This window comes from Gossypium raimondii, chromosome 7, assembly GCF_025698545.1.
Source record: "Gossypium raimondii isolate GPD5lz chromosome 7, ASM2569854v1, whole genome shotgun sequence".
NCBI classification, from domain to species: Eukaryota; Viridiplantae; Streptophyta; class Magnoliopsida; order Malvales; family Malvaceae; genus Gossypium; species Gossypium raimondii.
Genome location: NC_068571.1, coordinates 25,535,852 through 25,558,843, shown reverse-complemented (window position 1 = coordinate 25,558,843; position 22,992 = coordinate 25,535,852). Strand labels below are relative to the sequence as shown.

Sequence of the window (22,992 nt, the reverse complement as noted above, 5' to 3'; positions counted from 1 at the left end):
CGGGATTTGGTAGACCAAAATTATTATTTTAGTAAATCAAACTTTTTTATTAAAACGATCAAATTATAAGGTGATCCGATCACACCTCAGAAAAAGGATTGGTGGTGACTCCATTTTTGTTTTTAAAAAAAATAAAAAAGTCGATTTGAAAAAAAGAAGTTTTGACAGTATTTAATAAGGACGAAGTTTTGACAGTATTTAATAAGGACGAAGTGAGGAAGGGGTTGTTGCTCAAGATGATTCCATTTCACAATTATAATAGTAGATTTTGGGACACCTATTACATGGTGATTGGAAAAAAAAAAGATGAGAAATTGTCTTTCAAAATTTATTAAAAACGATTTTTTTTAAATATATGAAAATTTTAAATTTTTAAGTACTTAAATTTGGGTTGATTTATCCATGTATACTGAATAAAAATAAAATTTGATAATTTATGCTCTTTTTTTTTAATTTACCAATATATATTGTGTTTGGAGAGAGAAAGGAAAATGTGTCCTACAACACGCTTCCATTTTTCTATTGTGAAAACACATCAACAACGATGCGCTCAATAGTAACGACGAAGAGGATAATGAGTTGTTAGAAGAAGAAGAGGAAGAAGATTATAATTCCCCCTCTTTGCTACCTCAATCAATTGTCACCATCGTACCCTCCACCTCAATTCCTGCCATTCCTCTTGCCGTTCCTTCATCCACTGTCGTGATTGTCGATGGTGTTCTTCTTGGGGATTCAACTCCCGACTCCAAACACCAACGGATTGATTCCGCTGTTTTTGAGAAAAAACCTCATTCACCTGTTTCTGAGAAAAAACCTCATTCACCACAACAATTCAATGAATTGCGACAATTATTTTAACAAAGTGAAAACGTGCCTGTTAGACACATTTTTTTCTCTCTAAAAATAACATATATCGGTAAATTAAAAAAATTAGTATAAATGGTCAAATTTCTTTTTTGTAGCATATATGGGTAAATCATCCCTTAAATTTGAGTTTTATCGGATGTATTGGTAGGTGATTCATTATATATATATGTTATGTATGCATTTTATTCTTTTTGCTTTTGTTTAATTGTTAATTCTGTTGAAAATTTTCTGTTAAATTTATTAATGAAACATTTTAAAATAAAAATAATTACTTAGTAATTATATAATAAAATAATTACTCGATAGTTAATGTAATAAAAAATAGGAAAGTAAGTTGTTTGAAATAAAAGAATAACTAGAAATTTTAAACCAAAAAATAGCCGGACTAGTAAATTCCAAATCTGAAGTATCCGATCATCCCTGTGTTATCCTTACGACGGTTACAACTGAACAAAAAAAAACTAAAAAAAGAGCACATCGCAGTCTCGCGCGAAAACAAAAAAAAGAATGGCAAAAACTCGTAAAATAATACAAAAGGGATGGGCAGTTTCCTTAATTACCTGAACCACACACTTTCATCATCTTCTCCGTCAATCTCAGTCCACTTTACCATCTCTACTCCTTTCATCCGTAATGATAATTTCTTTTTGAGGAAAGAAAAGAAAAGAAAAATTAATAACAAAGAAAATAAGCGCAACTTCTTCGCTAAGTATCTCTTTACCAATAGCAATCATTTTCCTTGCCTTTAATTGAATTTCTTTCCTCTCTGCCAAACACATTTCCTCAATTTTCATTTTTATTGTTTTTTTTCCAAATTACTGGAATTGGTTGAGAAATTTAGATCTTAGGACAGGATCGGGATCCAGATGGAGGAGGCACTGGAGCTGGCACGCGCCAAAGACACCAAGGAGCGAATGGCGGCTGTGGAACGTCTCTACCACCTCCTCGAAGGTTCCAGAAAGAGTCTGACTTATTCGGAGGTTACTTCGCTCGTGGATTGCTGCATGGATCTCCTCAACGACAACAACTTCAGAGTCTCCCAGGGCGCTCTCCAGGCTCTTGCTTCTGCCGCCGTCCTCTCTGGTGATCACTTGAAGTTGCACTTCAACGCGCTTGTTCCCGCGGTTGTTGAACGGTTAGGTGACGCTAAGCAACCCGTCAGAGACGCTGCGAGACGCCTACTTCTCACTCTCATGGAGGTAGAGTTGCTATCTATTTCCTTTTATGTTATTGATTGCTACTGCTAATATAATTCCTTTTCCTTCTTATAACTGACTTTCATGCATATCAATCCATGGAAGACTTTTGTCCCTCTGCTTTGTGGAACTTTACCATACCAGAATGTTTTTTATTCATGGAGATAGGAAATACGGTTTTTCTTAGCTTTGAATGAGTCAAGGGCTTCCGAATTGTTTAACTTAAAATAATTCGTTATCATTTTTGTCTTCGCAATTCTTGGTAAATGGAAACCTAACTCATTCCTTATTTTATTGCTTTCTAAAGTTACCTTAGCTTTGTAGAAGTCATTAGTGAATGCTTTTATGCAAGTGAATAATTACCATCCTTAATTACCTCGGGATGGCTTCCATGTTTCTTGTGGGATTAGTCATTCATTCCATTTTAATTTTTTATTAATACTACTAAGAAAGCAAGTTCGTGAGAATTAGGGTTCCTCATGCAATTACCTCTATGGCTATCATATGTTATTGAAAAGCAGATGCTTGATACTCTTCTACTCTCAAAAGATACGTTTATGTTTAGTGTGGTTTAAAAAGTCTGCTGTGAAGAACTAAAGCATTAGCTTTTAAGATTTTCTTTTCTAGTTCTCACTCTAAAGCAAGACTTAAGAACCTGCATTGTCATAATGCCTATGGACAATTTAGTAAGAATACAAGTTGTCAAAAGCTTTTTCACTTTTCTTGGATCCCATTATGTGGTTGTTTCTTTCACTTGCTTTTTGCTTGCTAAAGGTTGGTCAAAAAAGAAAGAGAAAATGGTAGAAATGAAACCATAATAGATTGGAAGTTAACAAAATTACTGAAACCCATCTCCAATTTAGTAAAATCATGCAGCATTTTGTTCTCTATAAAAGTACACTGTATTTTTTAAGTCTTCATAAATGTTATTTGCTTTTGTATCTAAGTATTCCTTTTCTTTTCTGTTTTATGTTGTGGAAAGTAGTAACTTCCTTAATCCATATGCATTTTCAAGTAAGATTAGTGATACAATGAGGGAGTGGACAACCTCAAGAATTTGTCCATTGCAATTTTTATTTTTTAAATTTCTTTTCAATGCCCGGTGGTTTATGGTTTTATTTTTTTATCTGTTTTCATAAGGAAAGGGACTAGATTATATGTTTTGCAATTATATTTTGGAGTAAGTATCAATTTGAGTGCCTTGCTGAGTTTTTTGAATTATTATTTTAAGATAAGTGGTAAACAATTAGTTTGATCTGTAAAATATACTGATTATTTTGTATTCCAGGTTTCTTCTCCAACAATTATTGTTGAAAGGGCGGGCTCTTACGGCTGGACGCATAGAAGTTGGAGAGTTAGGGAGGAATTTGCCCAGACAGTCACATCCGCAATCAGTCTTTTTGCATCTACTGAGCTTCCACTTCAACGGGCTATTCTCCCCCCCGTATGCTCATTAGTCATTAACTTCTTCAAAATGGATTTCCAGTCTCATCTGTATGTGTGACTGAGATAAGTTGACATATATAAATTTCTTTATTTATCAGATTTTGCAGATGTTGCATGACTCAAATCCCGGTGTTCGTGAAGCTGCTATATTGTGCATTGAGGTCAGTGAAAGTTGTCTTCTAGTATTATCTTTACTAGAGCTCAACAACATTTCTAACTTAGGTTTAGTAAGAATTGATATTTTCTTATTCTTGTTTTGGTCATATTCAAATTTCTAATCGATGTTTTAAAGGAACTTTCACTTTTTCCTAAATATACAAATGATAGCCTGAATCCTGATAGGTGGGCTTACTCAGAGGCAGCTGTTCTGCCTATCAGTTAAGGAAAAACATGTTGATATGCTTGCAATAAGTTTTTACTTGCCTTTAGAAGACAAAGAAATACAATGGAAAAATCAATAGGCACAAACATCAGGGTTCTGAATCTGTTTTCTAGTCAGGAAAACATTAAAAAATTAAGTTGGTCAGGACTCCTTTTTGCTGGAAAACAAAAACTAGAAAAATTTTTCTTGACAGCTTGCTGTGACCTAGGCTACGATTAAAATGTCAAAAGCAATGTTTATGTAATTTGATATCAGTAGGTTGTGCCAAAAATATTCTCTTAGTTATATTTAGCATATAAACAAAAAAAATCATCTCAATTTGATTTCTTGCGACTCAAGTTTAGATCCCCACCCCTCTTTTCAATTTTCTGCATTCCTTTCTTGTTCATGAACTCAGTTTGACATGGGTTGTTTGGCATGAAATATCTGCTCCTTAGGTTAGTATTAATGTGAATTATTTATAAAAAGTTTTTTGCTTCTATTGATGCATGTAGGTCTTTAATAGTTTTGATCTCTTATGAAGAACTATACAGTGATTATTTATTAGGTTAATTTTCGGTTTCTTTTTTGTATTTCTGCTATTGATGTTTAATAAATGTTGCATTAACTGAGAAGTAATTCTTTGCTGTATGTCCACTTATTGCCATTCTTCTTGAGAAATTACTCTTAGAAATTTCATGAGTCATTACTTTGTCACATCTAGTTGCATAATGCTGATCACATTATTTCTTTTCCAGGAAATGTATATGCAGGCTGGAACCCAATTTCGTGATGAACTTCATCGCCATCAGCTTCCTGCATCTATGGTGAATATTTGATTTTAGAATAATATATTCCATTCTCTAGCCTTGATTTTAATTATTTGTAGCTGCAGATGAATGATATTCTCATTTTTTTGTGACTTCACATTAACGGCTCAGTTACACCCTTCCCCTCCCCCTCTGCATTCTCATTCCTGTTAAGTCTACTTAATTTAACATGTAGTTTCATAAATGATAACATTAGTTTTGATCCTTTAATGTTGATTACATTTCCTTCTAGAAGAAAGGTATGGGTGTTATTACTCTGTGAGTTGTATAATATAGCATATAACTGCAGGTGAGAGATATTAATGCCAGACTAGAGAAAACTGAGATGCTAGTTCGACCTTCAAATGGAACGTTGGGTGGTCTTGCTGCTGGAGATAGAAAGCCTGTCATCTATAACGTCAAGAAAAGCAGTCCACGAGCCAAGAGTTCTTCAAGGGAGACATATCTTTTGGGAGGTTTGGACCTGTGTATATCGAACAATGATTTTTTTCTTCTTGAAAGTAGTTTGGGATGTTTTTCATGATATGTGATCTCTGAATACTCTAATGAATAACCTACTTCCAATATTGGCTACTTTATTGACATTGATGGTTAAAAGAAGTTGATGTTATATATATTTCAAAATATGGTGCTTGCTTTAGGTCATGTTTCGAGGACTTAAATGTCACTGAGGCGGTTGCTATTCTGCCTTTTACAGGTGAAATTGATGTCACAGAAAAATCCACAGATCCTATTAAAGTTTACTCAGATAAGGAGTTGATAAGGGAATTTGAGAAAATTGCTTCTACTCTTATGCCAGAAAAAGATTGGTCCATTCGCATTGCTGCAATGCAGAGAGTTGAAGGCCTTGTTTCTGGAGGTAGATACCCACTCTCTATCAAACCTTCCCTCCAATCTTGCTCTTGCTCATGTGTATATACTATTAAAAATCATTGAGTTGTGTTGTTAGATGAACAGTTATGAATGATTATGCCTTTTGTGTTTAAAGAAAATTCTTAGTCTTAAAGAGATGTCAAAACCCAGGTATGTAAACTCCTGAGTTTTCTCTCTTTTTAATGTGTTCCCCTTGGTTTTGACATCTCCAAATTTGCCCTCTTATTTGCTCTATTTGCTAACAGAAGCCCATTTTTATATGGCATATTCCTTCTCTATGATTTACAAGTTGAGAGCTAGGGGTTTTAACAATGAAGACTAATGTGAATAAACAGGTGCTGCTGATTATCCATGTTTCCGGGGACTTTTGAAGCAGCTTGTTGGCCCACTAAGTACACAGTTATCAGATAGAAGGTCAAGCATTGTGAAGCAGGTGTATACCATGTTTATTGTGTCTTCTGGTGCTGATTTTCATACACTTTTTTTTTATCTAATATATTAGTAGATTTAGTTCTTGTGTTCTTATTTTATTTATGGTGTTATTTTCTATATTGCTTATACTAGCTACAACAGTATGTTTTTTCCTGTTGAATATTTTTTACCTTGAGTTAATTGCACCACACATCCCCAAACTATGACCTTTTTTTCTAAGTTGGTCGTCAAAATTCAAATCATTTTACTTACATCCTCAAACTACTGATGTTATATCAATCAGGTCCTTCCATTACTAAAATTATTAATTTAATCTGTTAAATTATATGTCGATCTTATACGACATAATCTAGAATGAGAACTTTAAGAAAAAAATGAATATTGTTAAAATGGATGTTGTAAACATCTTAGTTTTGAGGTTTTTGAAGCTTTTACGGATGCTTTATGTTGGAATAAGGATATAAATCGATGGTATTGAAATCCCTATAATTAAGGATAGAAATCATTATAATCCCTTGTAAATAGAAACTAATCTCAATTATCGATTCTTAGGAAATTAGGATATCAATTATCGATTCTTAGGAATTAGGATTTATTTCCTTTAAAATGATTATTTCTCTCTATATAAATCAGTAAACTAAAGCAATAGAAAAATAATGAATTTTTTTTCCTCTGAGTGTTTTTCATGGTATCGAGCTTTAGGATTCATTCGATCCTAATTTTTTCTCTAATTTCCCATCCTAAAATTCCTTGGTTTAGTCCTCCAATGGGTGATATCAATGAAATTTTCTCTCAAACCGAGACATCACAAATAACTCGAATATCAATCGGGAATCACTCAAGGTGAAATTAATTCCTCCACTCTGCGATGATGTTTTTGATGTTCGCTAACAAAACACGACTTGAGACTCTCCATAAGGTACTTGGTACTCCCACCACTCATGGATCTCTAGCCATTCAAGGTACGCCTCAACATTGCTTTTGAATCTAATAATCAATCTCCTTGGATACTCGATTCAAGCGCCCGATCACATGAGTAACTCCACGTTGTTTCACACCTACACTCCTTGTCATAACAAATCTCGAATCCGATAGTGATGGTTCTTACTCACCGTGGTGGAATAGGAGAAGTACAAATGATGAGAGTTTCTCTCGATAAAGTCCTACATGTCCCAAACTTGTCCTGTAATTTACTTTCAATTAGTAAACTTACTAAGGATGAAAATGTTCTTGTTGAATTTTCTGCAATTGGTTGTGTGATACAGGAACAGAAATCGGGGAGGATGATTGGCATTGCTAAAGTTGATGATGGACTATATATTTGGAATAAAAACAGTATACAAGGGGGATTGGCTCTATCCACTTCAAAAGAGGACACTATTATGTTATGGCACCGTAGGTTAGGACATCCAAACTTTGTGTATTTGAAAAAACACATTCCGCTGTTATTTCAAAATAAAAGTATTAATTCCTTAAAGTGTGAAATTTGCCAATTATCTAAACATACCCGTGTGCCATACTCATTAAAACCACATATTCAGTCCCAACCATTTTCGTTAATCCATAGTGACCTATGGGGAGCCAGCCAAGTGAAAAATATTACAGGGGCTAGATGGTTTATAACATTCATTGATGATCATACTAGGGTCTGTTGGATCTATCTACTCAAAGAAAAATTAGAAACACCCAAAGTATTCCAAAATTTTCACTCAATGGTTCGAACCCAATTCAACTCTACCATACATACCCTCCGTACTGATAATGGGAGAGAATACTTCAACTCTGTCTTAAGTCCATACCTTTCTGACCAAGGCATTATACACCAAAGCTCTTGTCCTGACACTCCTCAACAAAACGGGATCTCTGAGAGAAAAAATCGTCATCTCCTTGATGTGGCTCGAGCCATAATGTTCACTATGAATGTTCCAAAATACTTGTGGGGAGAAGCTGTCCTCACTGCCTGTTATCTCATAAACCGAATGCCATCAAAGATCCTCAATTTTCAAACACCTCTAAATACTCTTTTAAAGGCCTTCCCTCTATTTCATGTGCCTAATCTTCCAGCCAAAATATTCGGCTGTAAAGCTTTTGTCCATAACCATCAACCAAATCAATCCAAACTTGATCCTCGAGCCCACACCTGCATCTTCATTGGATATTCCCCTACACAAAAAGGCTATAAGTGTTACTCACCAACATTGCGCCGAATGTTTGTCTCTTGGGATGTTACCTTCTTTGAAAATGAACCATACTTTGCAGCATCTCATCTTCAGGGGGAGATTTTTAATGAAGATGAGACCCTTAATACTCTCCTCATTATACCGCCTGATCCTACTACTACTATCACAAACAAACCTATCCCAGATTTAGTTGTTGTTTCCCCTATGCAGCAAGAATTTAACACCGTCCTTCCCAATGACAATACCTCCACCGAAGTACAACAGCCACTTGATCAAGGAAAACAACAAATACAGGTTTACTCCCGACGGAATCGTTCTCCCAAACCGCGATATAGCGATTGCCAATTACATCTCCAACCGAGGACTGTTCAAATGAAGTCCCACCTCCGTCACCATCCATCTATCTTCCAATTGCAGTTCGAAAGGGTACAAGGAGCTGCACTCAACATCCTATTTCTCGGTTTGTATCCTATGGAAATTTATCTAAGTCTTACAAAGCTTTTGTGACTAATGTTGATTCTGTAAAAATTCCAAAAAATATAGAAGAGGCTCTTGAATCAGCTGAGTGGAGACAAGCCGTGATGGAAGAAATGAAGGCTCTCAAAAACAATGAAACATGGGAAGTCTCGAATCTGCCTAAAGGAAAAAAAACCGTAGGGTGCAAATGGATTTTCATTACGAAATTTAAACCGATGGCCGTATTGACCGATACAAAGCTCGACTTGTGGCTAAGGGATTCACCCAAACTTATGGTCTCGACTACAACGAGACGTTTGCACCGGTTGCCAAGCTAAACATCGTTCGGGTCCTGCTATCTCTTGCTGCCAATCTTGATTGGCACTTGACTCAATTGGATGTAAAAAATGCTTTTCTCAACGGGGAATTAAATGAGGAGGTGTACATGGATTTCCCACCCGGGTTTGAAGAAAACAAGGATCAAGTGTGTAAGTTGAAGAAGTCCTTGTATGGGCTGAAACAATCTCCACGAGCGTGGTTCAGCCGATTTGCAAAAGCTATGACTAGCAGAAATTACATTCAAGGACAGGCAGACCACACCATGTTCTACAAGCACTCGGAAGAGGGTAAATGCTGCATCCTTATCGTTTATGTTGCCGATATAATATTAACAGGAAATGACTTGAGCGAAATTTTGAGATTGAAAGAATTCCTTGGTACAGAGTTTGAACTTAAAGACTTGGGGAGTCTTAAATATTTTCTTGGTATGGAGGTAGCAAGGTCGAAAAAAGGTATCTTCATTTCCCAAAGGAAATATGTTCTTGATCTACTGTCGGAAGTTGGTTTGATGGGCAAGAATCAAACCAAACTCCTATGGAGTTTAACCTCAAATTGGGAACTAATGAAGATGGAGAAGAAATCGATAGGGGGAGATATCAACATCTAGTAGGAAGGCTCATCTACCTATCTCACACCCGCCCGCACATAGCCTTCATGTGAGTGTTATTAGCTAGTATATGCATGCCCGAGGAGAAGCACCGAAGCGCATATAGAATACTAAGATATCTAAAAGGAACTCTGGTAAAGGCCATACTTCAAGAAGACTGTCAACTGAAGCGTGAAGTCTACATCGATGCAGATGGCGGGTGTTCATTAATGATAGACGCCTACAAGCGGCTATTGTAGTTATGTTTGGGGTAATCTCGTCACGTGGAGGAGCAAAAAACAATCTGTGGTGGCACGCAGAAGGCAGAGGCAGAGTATCGAGCACTATCTCATGGTATATGCGAAGGAGTTTGGATACAAAGACTTATGGGAGAACTAAAAGTGCCTTATACCGCACCTATGAAGATGTATTGTGACAACCAGGTGCTGTCAAGATAGCACATAATCCTGTGCATCATGATCGGACCAAACATGTGGAAATAGATCGTCACTTTATAAAAGAAAAAGTACACTCGGAGAAGTATGCATCACCTACCTACCTACTAGACAACAAGTTGCGACATGTTAACTAAAAGTTTGAACAAAAACATGTTTGAAGAACTTAGTGGCAAGTCGGGTTTGATTAACATCTACACTCCAAACTTGAGGGGAGTGTTGGAATAAGGATAGAAATCGATGGTATTGGAATCCCTATAATTAAGGATAGAAATCTGTTATAATCCATTGTAAATAGAAACTAATCTCAATTCATCGATTCTTAGGAAATTAGAATATCAATTTCGATTCTTAGGAATTAGGATTTATTTCCTTTAAAATGATTATTTCTCTCTATATAAATCAGTAAACTAAAGCAGTAGAAAAATAACAGAATTTTTTTTCCTCCGAGTGTTTTTTCACTTTATCGTATACACTCTTTGTTTTTAATATTACTTTTTTTTTTTTTAGTTTTTATTTTTAAAAGTTGTGCTGCAATGTCTTAATTTTTTAAAAATAATTCAGTTTAAATTTATCTACATAAGATTTGGCGTGTTATTTAACAGTTTTAATAACGAAAGGACCTGGTTGATATAACCTTGATAGTTTGGGTATGTAACTAGAGCGTTTTGGAGTTTGGGGACTAATTTAGAATGAGGGTCAGAGTTTAGGGATGTCTGGTGCAATTAAATTTTGTTAACTTTATATTTCTAAATACTTTTGTGTTAAGCTCACTGCCGGTTTGTTTAGAATGATTTAGTGAATTTTCTGAATTATTTATGAATCGCTGGAATTTCTGTTATTTTTTCTTGAGTTTGCCAGTGTTGGTACACATGTAGAACATATTTATATATTAAAATACTGAAGGTTCATGATCAGGAATACATTACTGACCCATCACCTGCCCTTTTCAAAAGCTCCAAGAAGGGTGTTTTCGGCTAATCCACCTGCTGAAAACTTTGTATTGAGTAGAGATCACGGTTAAAGGATTTTATTATTGGTAAAGACTGTAAATATTTCTAATTTTTTTTGCTTCTGTGAGTTGCTAGAATTCTTATATGCCTCTGGCTTTGCAGTTACGGTTCTGTAACCTTTTACTATGGAGCTTGTCTGTCCCTCCTTCTGTGGTGCTTTTAATATTCTTTCACTGCACCTAGCCAAGCTGGTGACATTTCAAGTTTGTGCATAGTGTTTTATCTTCTTTTCTCTTGTGGATGGAACTGTATACAATGGCATTAGTTATCTTTAGGTACTTAGTAATAGCAGTGATTGAGTTGACGACATTTGTTTACTTTCCTATCCAATAAGTGCTTTTCTGGCTTTGCATATGTAGCTGTTTCTGAGTTTATTTCCTTGTTTTCAGGCTTGCCATTTGTTGTGCTTCTTATCAAAGGAGTTCTTTGGAGAATTCGAGTCATGTGCTGAGATGTTCATCCCAGTAAGTGCAGCCTTCTTTTGTAATATAAAATTTTGTACGCTCATAAGCACTTGCTAATTTCATGTTATGACAATCAGGTCCTTTTCAAGTTGGTTGTGATTACTGTGCTTGTAATTGCAGAGTCTGCAGATAATTGCATAAAAATGGTATTAATTTTCTTATATATCCTCTCCTTTTTTTCCACTTCTGTTTTCGGTTTCCTGATTTTGATGTTCCTTTGTAATTTGCAGATGTTGCATAACTGCAAAGTTGCCCGCGTGCTTCCCCGCATAGCTGATTGTGCAAAGAATGACCGTAATGCTGTACTCCGTGCCAGGTATTCCCAGTTAATTTTTTGATGAATTCTTTTATTTGTTATTTATCTACTCAATTTTCTCTTCATTCTGTAGGTGCTGTGAATATGCACTGTTGATACTTGAACATTGGCCAGATGCACCAGAAATACAGCGATCAGCTGATTTATATGAGGATTTGATTAGGTGTTGTGTTGCTGATGCCATTAGTGAGGTATCTATGTTGCCAATCAATTTTATTCTCTGATGTTTAGTGTACATAGTCATGAAGTCAGCCCATCATGTGAAAGGCTGATGCTGCACTTGACATTGTTTTTTTTTGTCCAACTCACTTGACATTTTAATGAACTTATATTTCTCATAAATTGGGTAATCTGAAAGATGACATCATGTGGCAATGCTAATTCCTAAAACTTAATGTTGTTTACCCATTGCTTATACCTGTTTGAGCCCATGTTAAAATTTGACCATAAGATTAGTGAACTGGGAACTTTATAGGTACGATCAACTGCTAGAATGTGCTACAGAATGTTCACCAAAACTTGGCCAGATCGTTCTCGTCGCTTGTTCTCCTCCTTTGATCCTGCCATTCAAAGGGTATATATATCTTTCTCCATTTGATGGAAATTTTGAATAATTCCATTTCCTAGATTGTGATTTTTCAATCTTGCTTTTTGCATAGATAATTAATGAAGAAGATGGAGGGATGCATAGGCGGCATGCATCTCCATCTCTCCGTGACAGAAATGTAAAGATTTCATTTACCTCACAAACTTCTGCTACTTTAAATGTACCTGGATGTGGAACGTCTGCTATAGTTGCAATGGACAGAACTTCAAGCTTGTCCTCAGGGACATCTCTCTCTTCTGGGTTGAATTTCTCCCAATCAAAGCCCGTAGGTAAAGGTGCTGAGCGTACTCTGGAGAGTGTATTGCATGCAAGCAAACAGAAAGTTAGTGCTATTGAAAGTATGCTTAGAGGTCTGGACATATCTGAAAAACAGAGGTCGACAAGTTTGGCTCTAGGTATTGGATGGATTTTCTATCTTTTACTTAATTTAAACTTGAAGTTTCATTCTTTAGGTTATTAAATTATGCAGTGATAATTGTCTGAAATTATGTGAAATTTGATTCAATTGTGAGTGGCTAAATTTCTCTTTTATTTCCCACTAGTGCAGGAGTTGACCCTCCATCATTTCGTGATCCACCATTCCCTGCTGCTGTTTCAGCTTCTAATAGTCTCACAAGCTCTTTAGGACTAGAATCAATCACCTCTACTGTTGGTAAAAGTGGTAACCACAATGGTGATCTGATTCTGTCTGATATCATCACTCAAACTTCCAAAGATTCAGGCAAGTTGTCATATAGAAGTAATGTGGCAACTGAGTCTTTTCCAGTTTTATCATCATACTCTCCCAGGAGGGCAGCTGTAAGGCCAGACCGAGGTTCTATTGAAGATAACACCGATATCAGAGAGGCCAGTCGGTTTATAAAACCACATATTGACAGGCAATATTTTGAAATGCCCTATAGAGATGTAAACTCCAGGCATTCACAGAACAATAATATTCCAAACTTCCAGAGGCCACTTTCAAGAAAGCATGTATCTGGGCGGATCTCTGCTGAAAGGAGAAAGATTTTTGATGATAACCAACCGTCACTTGGTGAGATTTCAAATTATGTTGATGGTCCAGCTTCTCTCACCGAAGCCCTAAGTGAGGGGCTTAGTCCTAGTTCTAATTGGTGTGCCAGAGTTGCTGCTTTTATGTATCTCCAGTCTTTGTTGCAGCAGGGTCCAAAAGGTGTTCTGGAAGTGAATCAAAATTTCATGAAGGTAATGAAATTGTTTTTCCAGCACTTGGATGACCCTCACCATAAAGTTGCACAGGCTGCTCTTTCAACACTTGCAGATATTATTCCATCATGCCGAAAGCCCTTTGAGAGTTACATGGAAAGGATCTTACCCCATGTTTTCTCGCGGTTAATTGATCCAAAGGAGTCGGTTAGGCAACCTTGCTCCACAACATTGGGAATTGTTAGCAAAACTTATAGCATAGATTCTCTTTTACCTGCTTTGCTACGTTCTCTTGATGAACAGCGATCACCAAAGGCAAAGCTAGCTGTTATTGAGTTTTCCATTAGTTCCTTCAACAAGCATGCTACGAATTCTGAAGGTTCTAGTAATATTGGCATCCTGATGTTATGGCTTGCTAAATTGAAACCTTTGGTCCATGATAAAAATACCAAGCTTAAGGATGCGGCTATTTCTTGCATTATATCTGTATATTCACATTTTGATGCGATTGCTGTTCTAAATTTTATTCTTAGTTTATCAGTTGAAGAGCAAAATTCCTTGAGACGGGCCCTTAAACAGTACACACCTCGTATTGAGGTGGACCTGATAAGCTATTTGCAGAACAAGAAAGAGAGACAGCGGTCTAAGTCATCTTATGATCCATATGATGCTGTTGGAACATGGTCTGAAGAAGGATATGTTGGTGTGTCCAAGAAGAGTCTTTTACTTGGAAGGTATTCTTCTGGTTCCGTTGATAGTGAAGGTGGTAGGAAGGGTTCCACTCAAGATTCAACCCTGATCACTGGCCCTATTGGCCAGGAAACATCTGATGAAACTCAGGTTAACTTATTTCAGAACTTCGGGATCAGTTCAAATGCAGATGTTCTTCCTTCCAAAACCAAAGAATTGTCTTATATGGTTAATTCTAATGATCAGAACTTGGGATCTCAAATGGGACAAGTAGAGAACTTGGAAAGTAGTGTTAACATGGAAGGTCTATCTACTCCACATCTGGAAACTAACGGTCCAAGTAGATTTGATTCTTTAGTGGACGTTAAAGGGGTTGCCTGTGATCATGACATTTCATCAGAGCTGGATCTTAATCATCTCAAACCTGCACCTGTAAAGATTGGCTCTATGCCAGATACAGGACCTAGCATTCCTAAAATTCTTCACCTGGTGAGTTTAGTATTATTATTTTTTGGGTGATAATTGTTTTGGCAATCGAGTTTTCTTGGAGAAAATAGATTTCTGGACTTCTCATGGTGCTTTATGTTTCAAGAACTTCACACTTAATGAATGATTTCTTCTGTGTTTCCTAGTTCTGCAATGGGATTGATGAGAGCTCTACAGCCAGTAAGCGTGGTGCACTTCAGCAATTAATTGAAATTTCTGTGGCTAATGATATCTCTATTTGGACCAAGGTATTTTTGTTTCCATATAAGTTCTTATAAAACTTTGATTCAAACGGGGTTTTCTTCAGATGAAACTAGAAAGTTCCTTGACCGTATGATACCGTTACAAAAGAACATGTCCTCTCCCCTTTTATGTCAAATATGCTATTCTATGTTGATGCTAATTGGCTTGTAATATTAATTGTATTTATGCAGTACTTCAATCAGATTTTGACAACTCTACTTGAAGTTTTAGATGATTCCGATTCCTCTATCCGAGAACTTGCCCTGTCGTTGATAGTTCAAATGCTTAAAAACCAGGTTTGCTTATATTTTCACTATATAAGTACTTTGAGACATTATGGGTTTTCTGTTTCATTAATGTGGAAGTGTGCTCTTGTTTCCTCCTTTTTTGACTTGTCATACTTCCAGAAAGATGCTATGGAAGATTCTGTTGAAATAGTAATTGAGAAGCTGCTTCATGTAACAAAGGATATTGTTCCCAAAGTAATTACTTTCCTTCAATCTGTTCTTTTAGAATGTTCTTGCTCCTATCCAACATCTCAATTTGTCTGCTCCATGTTTAGGTTTCAAATGAAGCTGAGAACTGCTTGAACACTGTTATGTCTCAGTATGATCCATTCAGATGTTTAAGTGTATGTGGTTTCTGTCACAAAAGTCTGACTTGTTTTCCTACTACAAATGAAGAGAATATTTTGGCATTTTCATTCTGGTTTCAGGTTATCGGCACTGATGTTTTCAGATAACTGGGTTGCAGGTTATTGTACCTTTATTAGTTACTGAAGATGAGAAGACTCTAGTTATTTGCATAAACTGTTTAACAAAGGTATTTATTCTGAATCTTAATTTGAGTGAAAATTGTTGAATTTATATTTTTTCCCTGACAATTTCTGGCTGAGATTCTGCATGCAAGGAGACATGCATCTTAGAATTTTTTTTTCTGCGGTCTCATGGTACTATAGGATACGAATGGTGTACCACTTTTTATGCTTGCTCTAAACTGTTTTGTGCACATTGTGGGTATGAATAGTGGGTTGAAAACCAATCTGTGAAACATGGGTAAGAGTCACTGGTATCTAAGTATGGCATAGTAAAAGAGAGTAAGTTAAAGGTGCTGTGGTTTACCTTAATCTATGTTTCTTGAACTTTGGTGCTAATGTCAAACATGAGAGGGGGAAGAGAAGGGGAATGGAGGGTTGGGGAGGCAGATGAAAGGAGATATTTATTTGATGAATGATTAAAGAAGGATTGCCTTGTCAAAAGGTAATTGTATTCTTTTCTGTCTATGGCCTAAGTGATGTGCACAATTGAATACAGCAAGATATATTATGTGCTTGTATAAAGTTGCTGTATTCTTAGGAATCCTCATTGTTTTTCTGTCTATCTGGATTAAAACTTCTGTCTGCTTTTCCTCTGACTTTTTTACTGCTCCTAGAAATAGGCTGTTCCTGCTATTTTTGTGTTGAGATTAAATCTCTAAACCCTTTTCTTTTCTGTTCAGCTTGTGGGCCAGCTATCACAGGAGGATCTAATGTCTCTATTGCCTTCATTTTTGCCTGCTATTTTTGAAGCTTTTGGAAACCAGAGTGCAGATGTCCGTAAGGTAATACTTATGTTCGTGCTTTATAAATTTATCATTATAGAGTAATGCCTCAAATTTAGGTTTTTATTGGTTGGAGAAAGTAGAAAGTAAAGAAACGGATAAGGGTGAATGTGGTGGAGGAGAGAACCATTGAGATTTGAGAGAACGGGGAGAATTTTATCTTCTGGTGGTAGAAATTGCATTACCATTTTACATTATCTAGCCACTCTATACTTTTAAAGTGATATGATTGCTGTTTGAGGTGTCGCCTTCAAAAACCTGTAACAAAGATTGGATTTCTCATAAAAGACATGCAGAAACATTCATGACTTCTGGATAATGGTATAAAAAACTACATGCACAAACATTCCGTTTCAATGAATTTTTCCATGGTGGCTCCATCTTATTCAATGCATATAATTGAAGGGTGCTAGCCATTCAACTTGTGCTTTAGAGGCAGGAGTCCCATTAGTTCCCATTTTGTGTTATTGAAGTGTGGCTGGGCCATGATCCCTATTGCCCAAGATTACAATACATGAATTCGTATTTGTATTTTGCCGCTTTCTCACTTTCCTTGGATATTGTTGAGGTCTGATGTCTCATGACTCATTGCATGATACTTTTGTTGATGGTTACAGACTGTGGTATTCTGTTTGGTCGATATTTATATAATGCTTGGGAAAGCATTTTTGCCACACTTGGAAGGGCTTAACAGCACACAGCTGCGACTGGTTACAATTTATGCTAATCGGATCTCACAGGCCAGATTGGGACCTCTATAGATGCAATGCTACCAACCAATTAGCTGGATCATTTGGATGGAGAGGTTGGTTTTGGGAAATGAATGTACCAACCAATACCATGATTAGCTGGTTCATTTGGACGGAGAGGTCGGCTATGGGAAATGTATGTTTATTCATTTTGTATTTTTGTAAATTGTGTGAATGAATTCATGGGGTGAGTTTTTGTATTTTTTTTATTTGTTTATAAATATATGTTTTAGTTCTCTTTCACTTGGTTTACTGAGTTTGGAGGCAGAGTGCTTTTGGTGGGATCAAGTAGGTAATTTGCTCCATTTGTGCCCAAGTTGATGTTGTAATTACATTTCTCTTATAATTATCTTTATATTGATAAAGATATCTGGTTTTGGTGAAATTTATGTACTTTTATTTTATCTAAATATATACATTTTGTCTTAAACTTATATGATTTTAAAACAGAAACCGCTATTTTTTAGAAAAAAAGAAAAGAAATGGCCTTCAAAAACAAGAACTTAAATTTAAAATAAAATAATGACAAATTTAGTTTAATTTTTATTTTGGCATTAGCTTATTTTTATTATTTTAACTCAATTTTAAAATTTAATCACATTATGTTCTTTTAACTAAAAAGCTTATTAATTTATTAATATTTTGCAGTAGTGATGCGGTAGTGTGATGACGATTAATATATATTTTATTATTGACACGGAAATATTTTAGAAAAATTAGGATTTTTAAAGAATTTTAACTTTTAAATAATTTTTATATTTTTGAAGTTTTATAAAGTATACTCAAATTATCATGTATGGTAAAATTTAACAATTTAATCAATTTTCTGTCAAAAGAAAAATAAATTACTAAAATTTGAAGATTGAAAATAATAAGTGATCAAGAAAAAAGAATCGAGAACAATTATGATTTTAGTGGTAGAAGTCTTGTTTTTATCCATTTATCCCCACAATTATGCCGATATTAGAACAAGATGAGATCTAAGATTTAGTTTACATTTATCTACTAATCTATCTAAGTTTGATTGATTGAATCTCATTCACTAAAGATAGAACTTTTTAAGATAACAAAAGTACCTAAAGGTGAACAATTTTGGATTCTGATTATGTGTTTCTTAAGCTTGCTTGTCAAAATGTTGCACGGAAAAAGAAAAGAAAAGAAAACTACCCTCTCGTTAGTGCATAGGGTTTTTTGAACTCATCTTGCTCTTCTCTTTGCTTTTCTCTCGAAATAACTTTGGAGGGTTTGGTTACATAGGAAGTCCTCTTTCATTTGAGTCCTCTCCTAGGTTGTTCGAGCCCTTAATGAGCTTAATTGGATACATGGCCATTAATTATTATTTTTATGTAAACCAAATAAGAATTGAGGTTGGAGCTTCGTAGAAATAGATTAGGGTTCTATAAAGGATTTTATGTTGATTTGGTGGGGGGAATTGGGAGGTCTTGCCCTTTGGTGGAAACAAGAAGCAAGTCTTGGAGTGTTATGGTACTCATAAAATCAAATAGATATAGTGGTTGAATATGTGTAGGATAGGAGATGGAGGAGTTAATTTCTATATAGGAGTCTACAAAGATTTGGCAAAAGTTATTGTGGAAATGAAATATCAGAGGTTTAAGGGGGATCTAAAGTAACCATGGATCTGGTTTGTTTTTTTTTTGAGTGTAATATTGTTAGGTCTTAAGATGAAAAAGAAGAGGTTGTGATATTTTTTTGGCAATTGAAGAGGTCGTGATATTGATGAAATTCAAGTTCAAATGTTTAATGAATGGATTGATAGATGCATTTTTTAATTGAAAATTGTTGGTGCAGAATAAATTTGGTCTAATCCTAGGGTTGATGTAAATGATATACAAGAAAGATAGGATCGAGCTTTTATCAATGTGGAGTGGTTGATAATTAAAACAAGCTATGAAATTGTAGAACTATTTGTTGAGTTAAATCATAGCTCGATTGTAGTTGCATGCCATAAAAGAGCCCAGAAAAAGGGAAAAAAATGTTTAGGTTCAAGTCCACATAGTTGCTTGATGAGGAAAGTGCAAATGTAACCATGAATGTCTAGATTTAACCAGTGTGGGGTCAGGAATAGAAATTTTCTCTTAGAAACTATAATTGAAGGGGAAGTAAAAGAACTCCAAGATTCATTTTAATCAAAGCAAACAATTAACAAGATCAAGGACCTAAAAGCACAACTTGATGGGATTCCTGAGTCAGAGAGTGTTATTAACATAGAGATCGAGAGTTAAACGACAACAAGAAGGTTACATAAATAATAGGGTTATCCATGCCACCATTATTAATCACAAGAGAATGAATAAAATTCATAGGATCAAAGATTATACTAGGGAATGGGTTCTAGATGAAAGGTTGGTGAAATAATTGTTGGAAAAATTGATTCAAAAAATAATGTTTTAAGGCATTGTAGAAGTTTAAAAGTTTTCTTAAATTTGAGCCTTATGATATTTATAGCAATAAACTTTTAACCAAAATTTATAGATGTGCTTTGTATGAGGCAGTCTAAGTTAATCTCGACTTTTTATTGAATGACCTTCTCTGCTAGCCTCAAATCTCGAAATACTAAAAACTGTGAGCTTTACATAGAAAATATAATTTATTCTAAAAATAAAATTTTGCTATTTTCTAGTAGAATCACGATACTCTAAAAAGATTGTGAAAATAACTTAGCTCATAGTTCCTACTTATAGACAAATAGTACAAGAATTCTACTTGAATAAGATGTAATTAAATAATAATATTTTATTAGAAATTATGAATTCTACTAGGAGTAGAACACATTAGGGGTGACAATTGATGTGTCGTAAATGATATGGTAAATTAGGTTATTTTCACACTTAAGGAGCTTGTTTTCAGGTAGCATTTAGAATCATTTTGTGTGTTTTATCATAGTTAGTAGGAGTTGTATTAGATATTACTTTTAAACATGTTTGCATATACTTTGAGCATTTACATTACTTACCTTTAATTGTGAAATGATCTTGTGTGAAAAAGGTATTCTAGGTTTTTAAAAGATGATGAAATGGTGAGGCACTCAAGTGATGAGGAGAATTATGTAAGAGGAGTCATTGCCCCAAATACAAATACTCTTGTTGCATCCAAGAGTCCGCTGCCTTGCTAAGGAGTTTTCACCATCAGCCATTGTTGCAACTATAGGAGAAGCAATGTCACAACCAAGATCTCACTATTTTAAATGCCAAGGATGCTTAATTAGTCATGGTCATGACTATGAAGAGGGCATTGTCGTGACCAGATGACGAATGACTTAGACCCGTAAAATGAAGATTGATCCTTTGTCGTGACCACTAGATACCTATCATCGCGACCACCACACCAATGCTTGGAGACGCCTAAAATAGAGATGTTGTTGTTGCGACGACAAGGATATCACGGTCATGACAACGTAATCATAACTGCTAGATCTAGAACGGTTACCAAGGTCATTTAAGTGGAAGTCTAGTTTGACCATGGTTTTAATAGCCTTTATTTTATGTTTACTTGAGCGGTAATTATGTAAATGACCTATTTTAAGTTCCTAGTATAAATAAAACTCTTTTGAATAGATGAATAGAAAATAGAAAACAGAATTTTAGCTAAATAGAACTCATAGTTTTACTTTTTCTCCACAATTTCATTTATCTTGTAATTCCATTTCTTAGTTCTATATTGTAAACACATTATTTTGAAATTAGTCTTCAATTTCCTTAGTTTTTTTACTTCAATTTGCTACAATTCCTAACGGGATACAAGATCGGAGTAAAGATCAACTGCAATAAAGCTATATGAGAGGGAATTTTTCATTTTGAATGAGCATTTCTGAACTTTCTCGATTGTTTTTTTATTTAATTGTGTAAATCTAAATGGAAATCATGTATGTTATTTTTGTTGACATGATTGTGGGATAAAATTTAAATGTGATTAGTTATTTTTATTTTTGTTAATGTGATCTTTGTATGAATTAGATTTTGGTGCAATGTATGGCTAAATGAGATGATTACTAGCTTAAGTCTGAAAAACTTTAGTGAAACAGTTTGATAGACAAGGTCGAGAAGATAGTTTATTGTGTAGAAATCGATTAGCCAAACTTAATTGAGTGTGACCGAAAGGAGAACTCATTAGTTTTCTATATAATCATTTGAGATCGAAAGGTAAAATTGGTTAGAAAGAGGACATTGTGCTAAATTAATTTGTGTGTAAATCCATTAATAACAAGAAAGATAACCTATCACGTCTTAAAATCCTATTAGAAACCAATAAATTGAAGGAACCTTAGTCTAAATTCTTTAGTATGTTCATTAGTATTTTAGTAATTAGCACTCAACTCTCATTATGATTTGCCTTTATAACTCAAAATTCTATTAGACTAATAGACTTTTCCTTAAGATTGAAAGCATGTAATGTCTAGGTCAATACCCAATCTCTCTAGGCTTCGATCCTCGGAATACTTTTATATTTCATTGTAAGCAAAACTTATATTACAATTTGACACTGTACGCTTGCAGTAGAGCCGGAATGATTTGTCCAATATTTTTTCTTATTTGTTATGCTTGTACAAGTGCGGTTAAGTTGTTGGCGTTATTGCGGAGGGAGATTGATAGTTATTGATTTGATTCTCTTTAGTTTCATGTTAATTGTGAAAGATATTAGTTGAATGAAAGAGATAGTTAAGGTGTTTTTCTTTGTGGTTTGATTATTTTCATTGAATTTGGTTTAGTTATTCATCGATTTTAGGTGTGATAGTTATTTTCCCTTACTGATAATCAAATTTTAATCTTTTTCCATAATAACTATAGGTGGCCGAGAGAAAAAATAGATTTTGATGTGCGATCGAGTTCAGTGAATGGAGATTTGATGCCCAGTTGGGGTTATGATGGCAGTTATGAGGGACAAGGATATGAACACAAGTATCCTTATGATTCGTATGGTTATTCAAATGGAATGGATAGCTACAACCAAGAGTATTCAGATAGTTATCCGACATATGATTCGTATCCTTCGTACTCTTATTTAGATGGGGATATGTATCGTGATTAGTGTTCCAAAGATTTAAATCTCACCACTAGGGCCGGCATACTTGCGGACGGTATCTCTTCATGCCTCGACACTATAAATGCCATGCAAAATAAGATGGATCAGTTATTGGAAGTTGTACAACTCCATTCCGCCATTAACATTTCTATGGAGGAGGTTTTTGAACATGATGTTTCTAAACGCAAAGAAGAGGTCCTCTATACTATTGTTGACCAACATGTTTTAAGTGTTGATTTTTAGTAGGAGATAAGAATCGGGGATCCACATAACGTGTTAGATAATGATGACAATGTATCTATTCCTATTGACATAGGAGTAGGAGTAGGAGTAGAGGTAGGGCTAGAAGATACAACAGACGAGCTTAACTTGGTTTTTGGTAAGAGTATGGAGGAGCTGTCACATTTTTTTATTATTGTTGAGGAAATTCAAATGCAAAGGCCAACTGAAGTTATTGTCGAACATCATGTTTTCATTTGGATAAAGGCACTAAAACTTGTGTAATTCATTCTTAGAGAGATACTGATTTTGTGGTTTCATAAGCTGTAGTACCTCGAAAGGATTTGTGGAGTTGGTTGAGATTTGAAGAGGAGTGACTCA

General features: G+C 35.1%; 1 protein-coding gene across 1 annotated transcript; it reads left to right on the top strand.

Moving 5' to 3' along the window:
• The first annotated feature begins 1,293 nt into the window (after positions 1-1,293).
• LOC105798699 (CLIP-associated protein) lies at positions 1,294-17,737 on the top strand. Its single transcript, XM_012628865.2, is given in 22 exon segments — positions 1,294-2,066; positions 3,352-3,507; positions 3,608-3,670; positions 4,629-4,697; positions 4,990-5,155; positions 5,398-5,559; positions 5,909-6,006; positions 11,424-11,498; positions 11,576-11,644; positions 11,729-11,814; positions 11,888-12,005; positions 12,290-12,388; positions 12,474-12,816; positions 12,969-14,764; positions 14,908-15,009; positions 15,196-15,300; positions 15,412-15,486; positions 15,567-15,635; positions 15,758-15,826; positions 16,502-16,603; positions 17,221-17,347; positions 17,350-17,737. Coding segments are annotated over 22 exon segments (4,320 nt in total). The 5' UTR covers positions 1,294-1,733; the 3' UTR covers positions 17,388-17,737.
• The last annotated feature ends 5,255 nt before the right edge of the window (positions 17,738-22,992 follow it).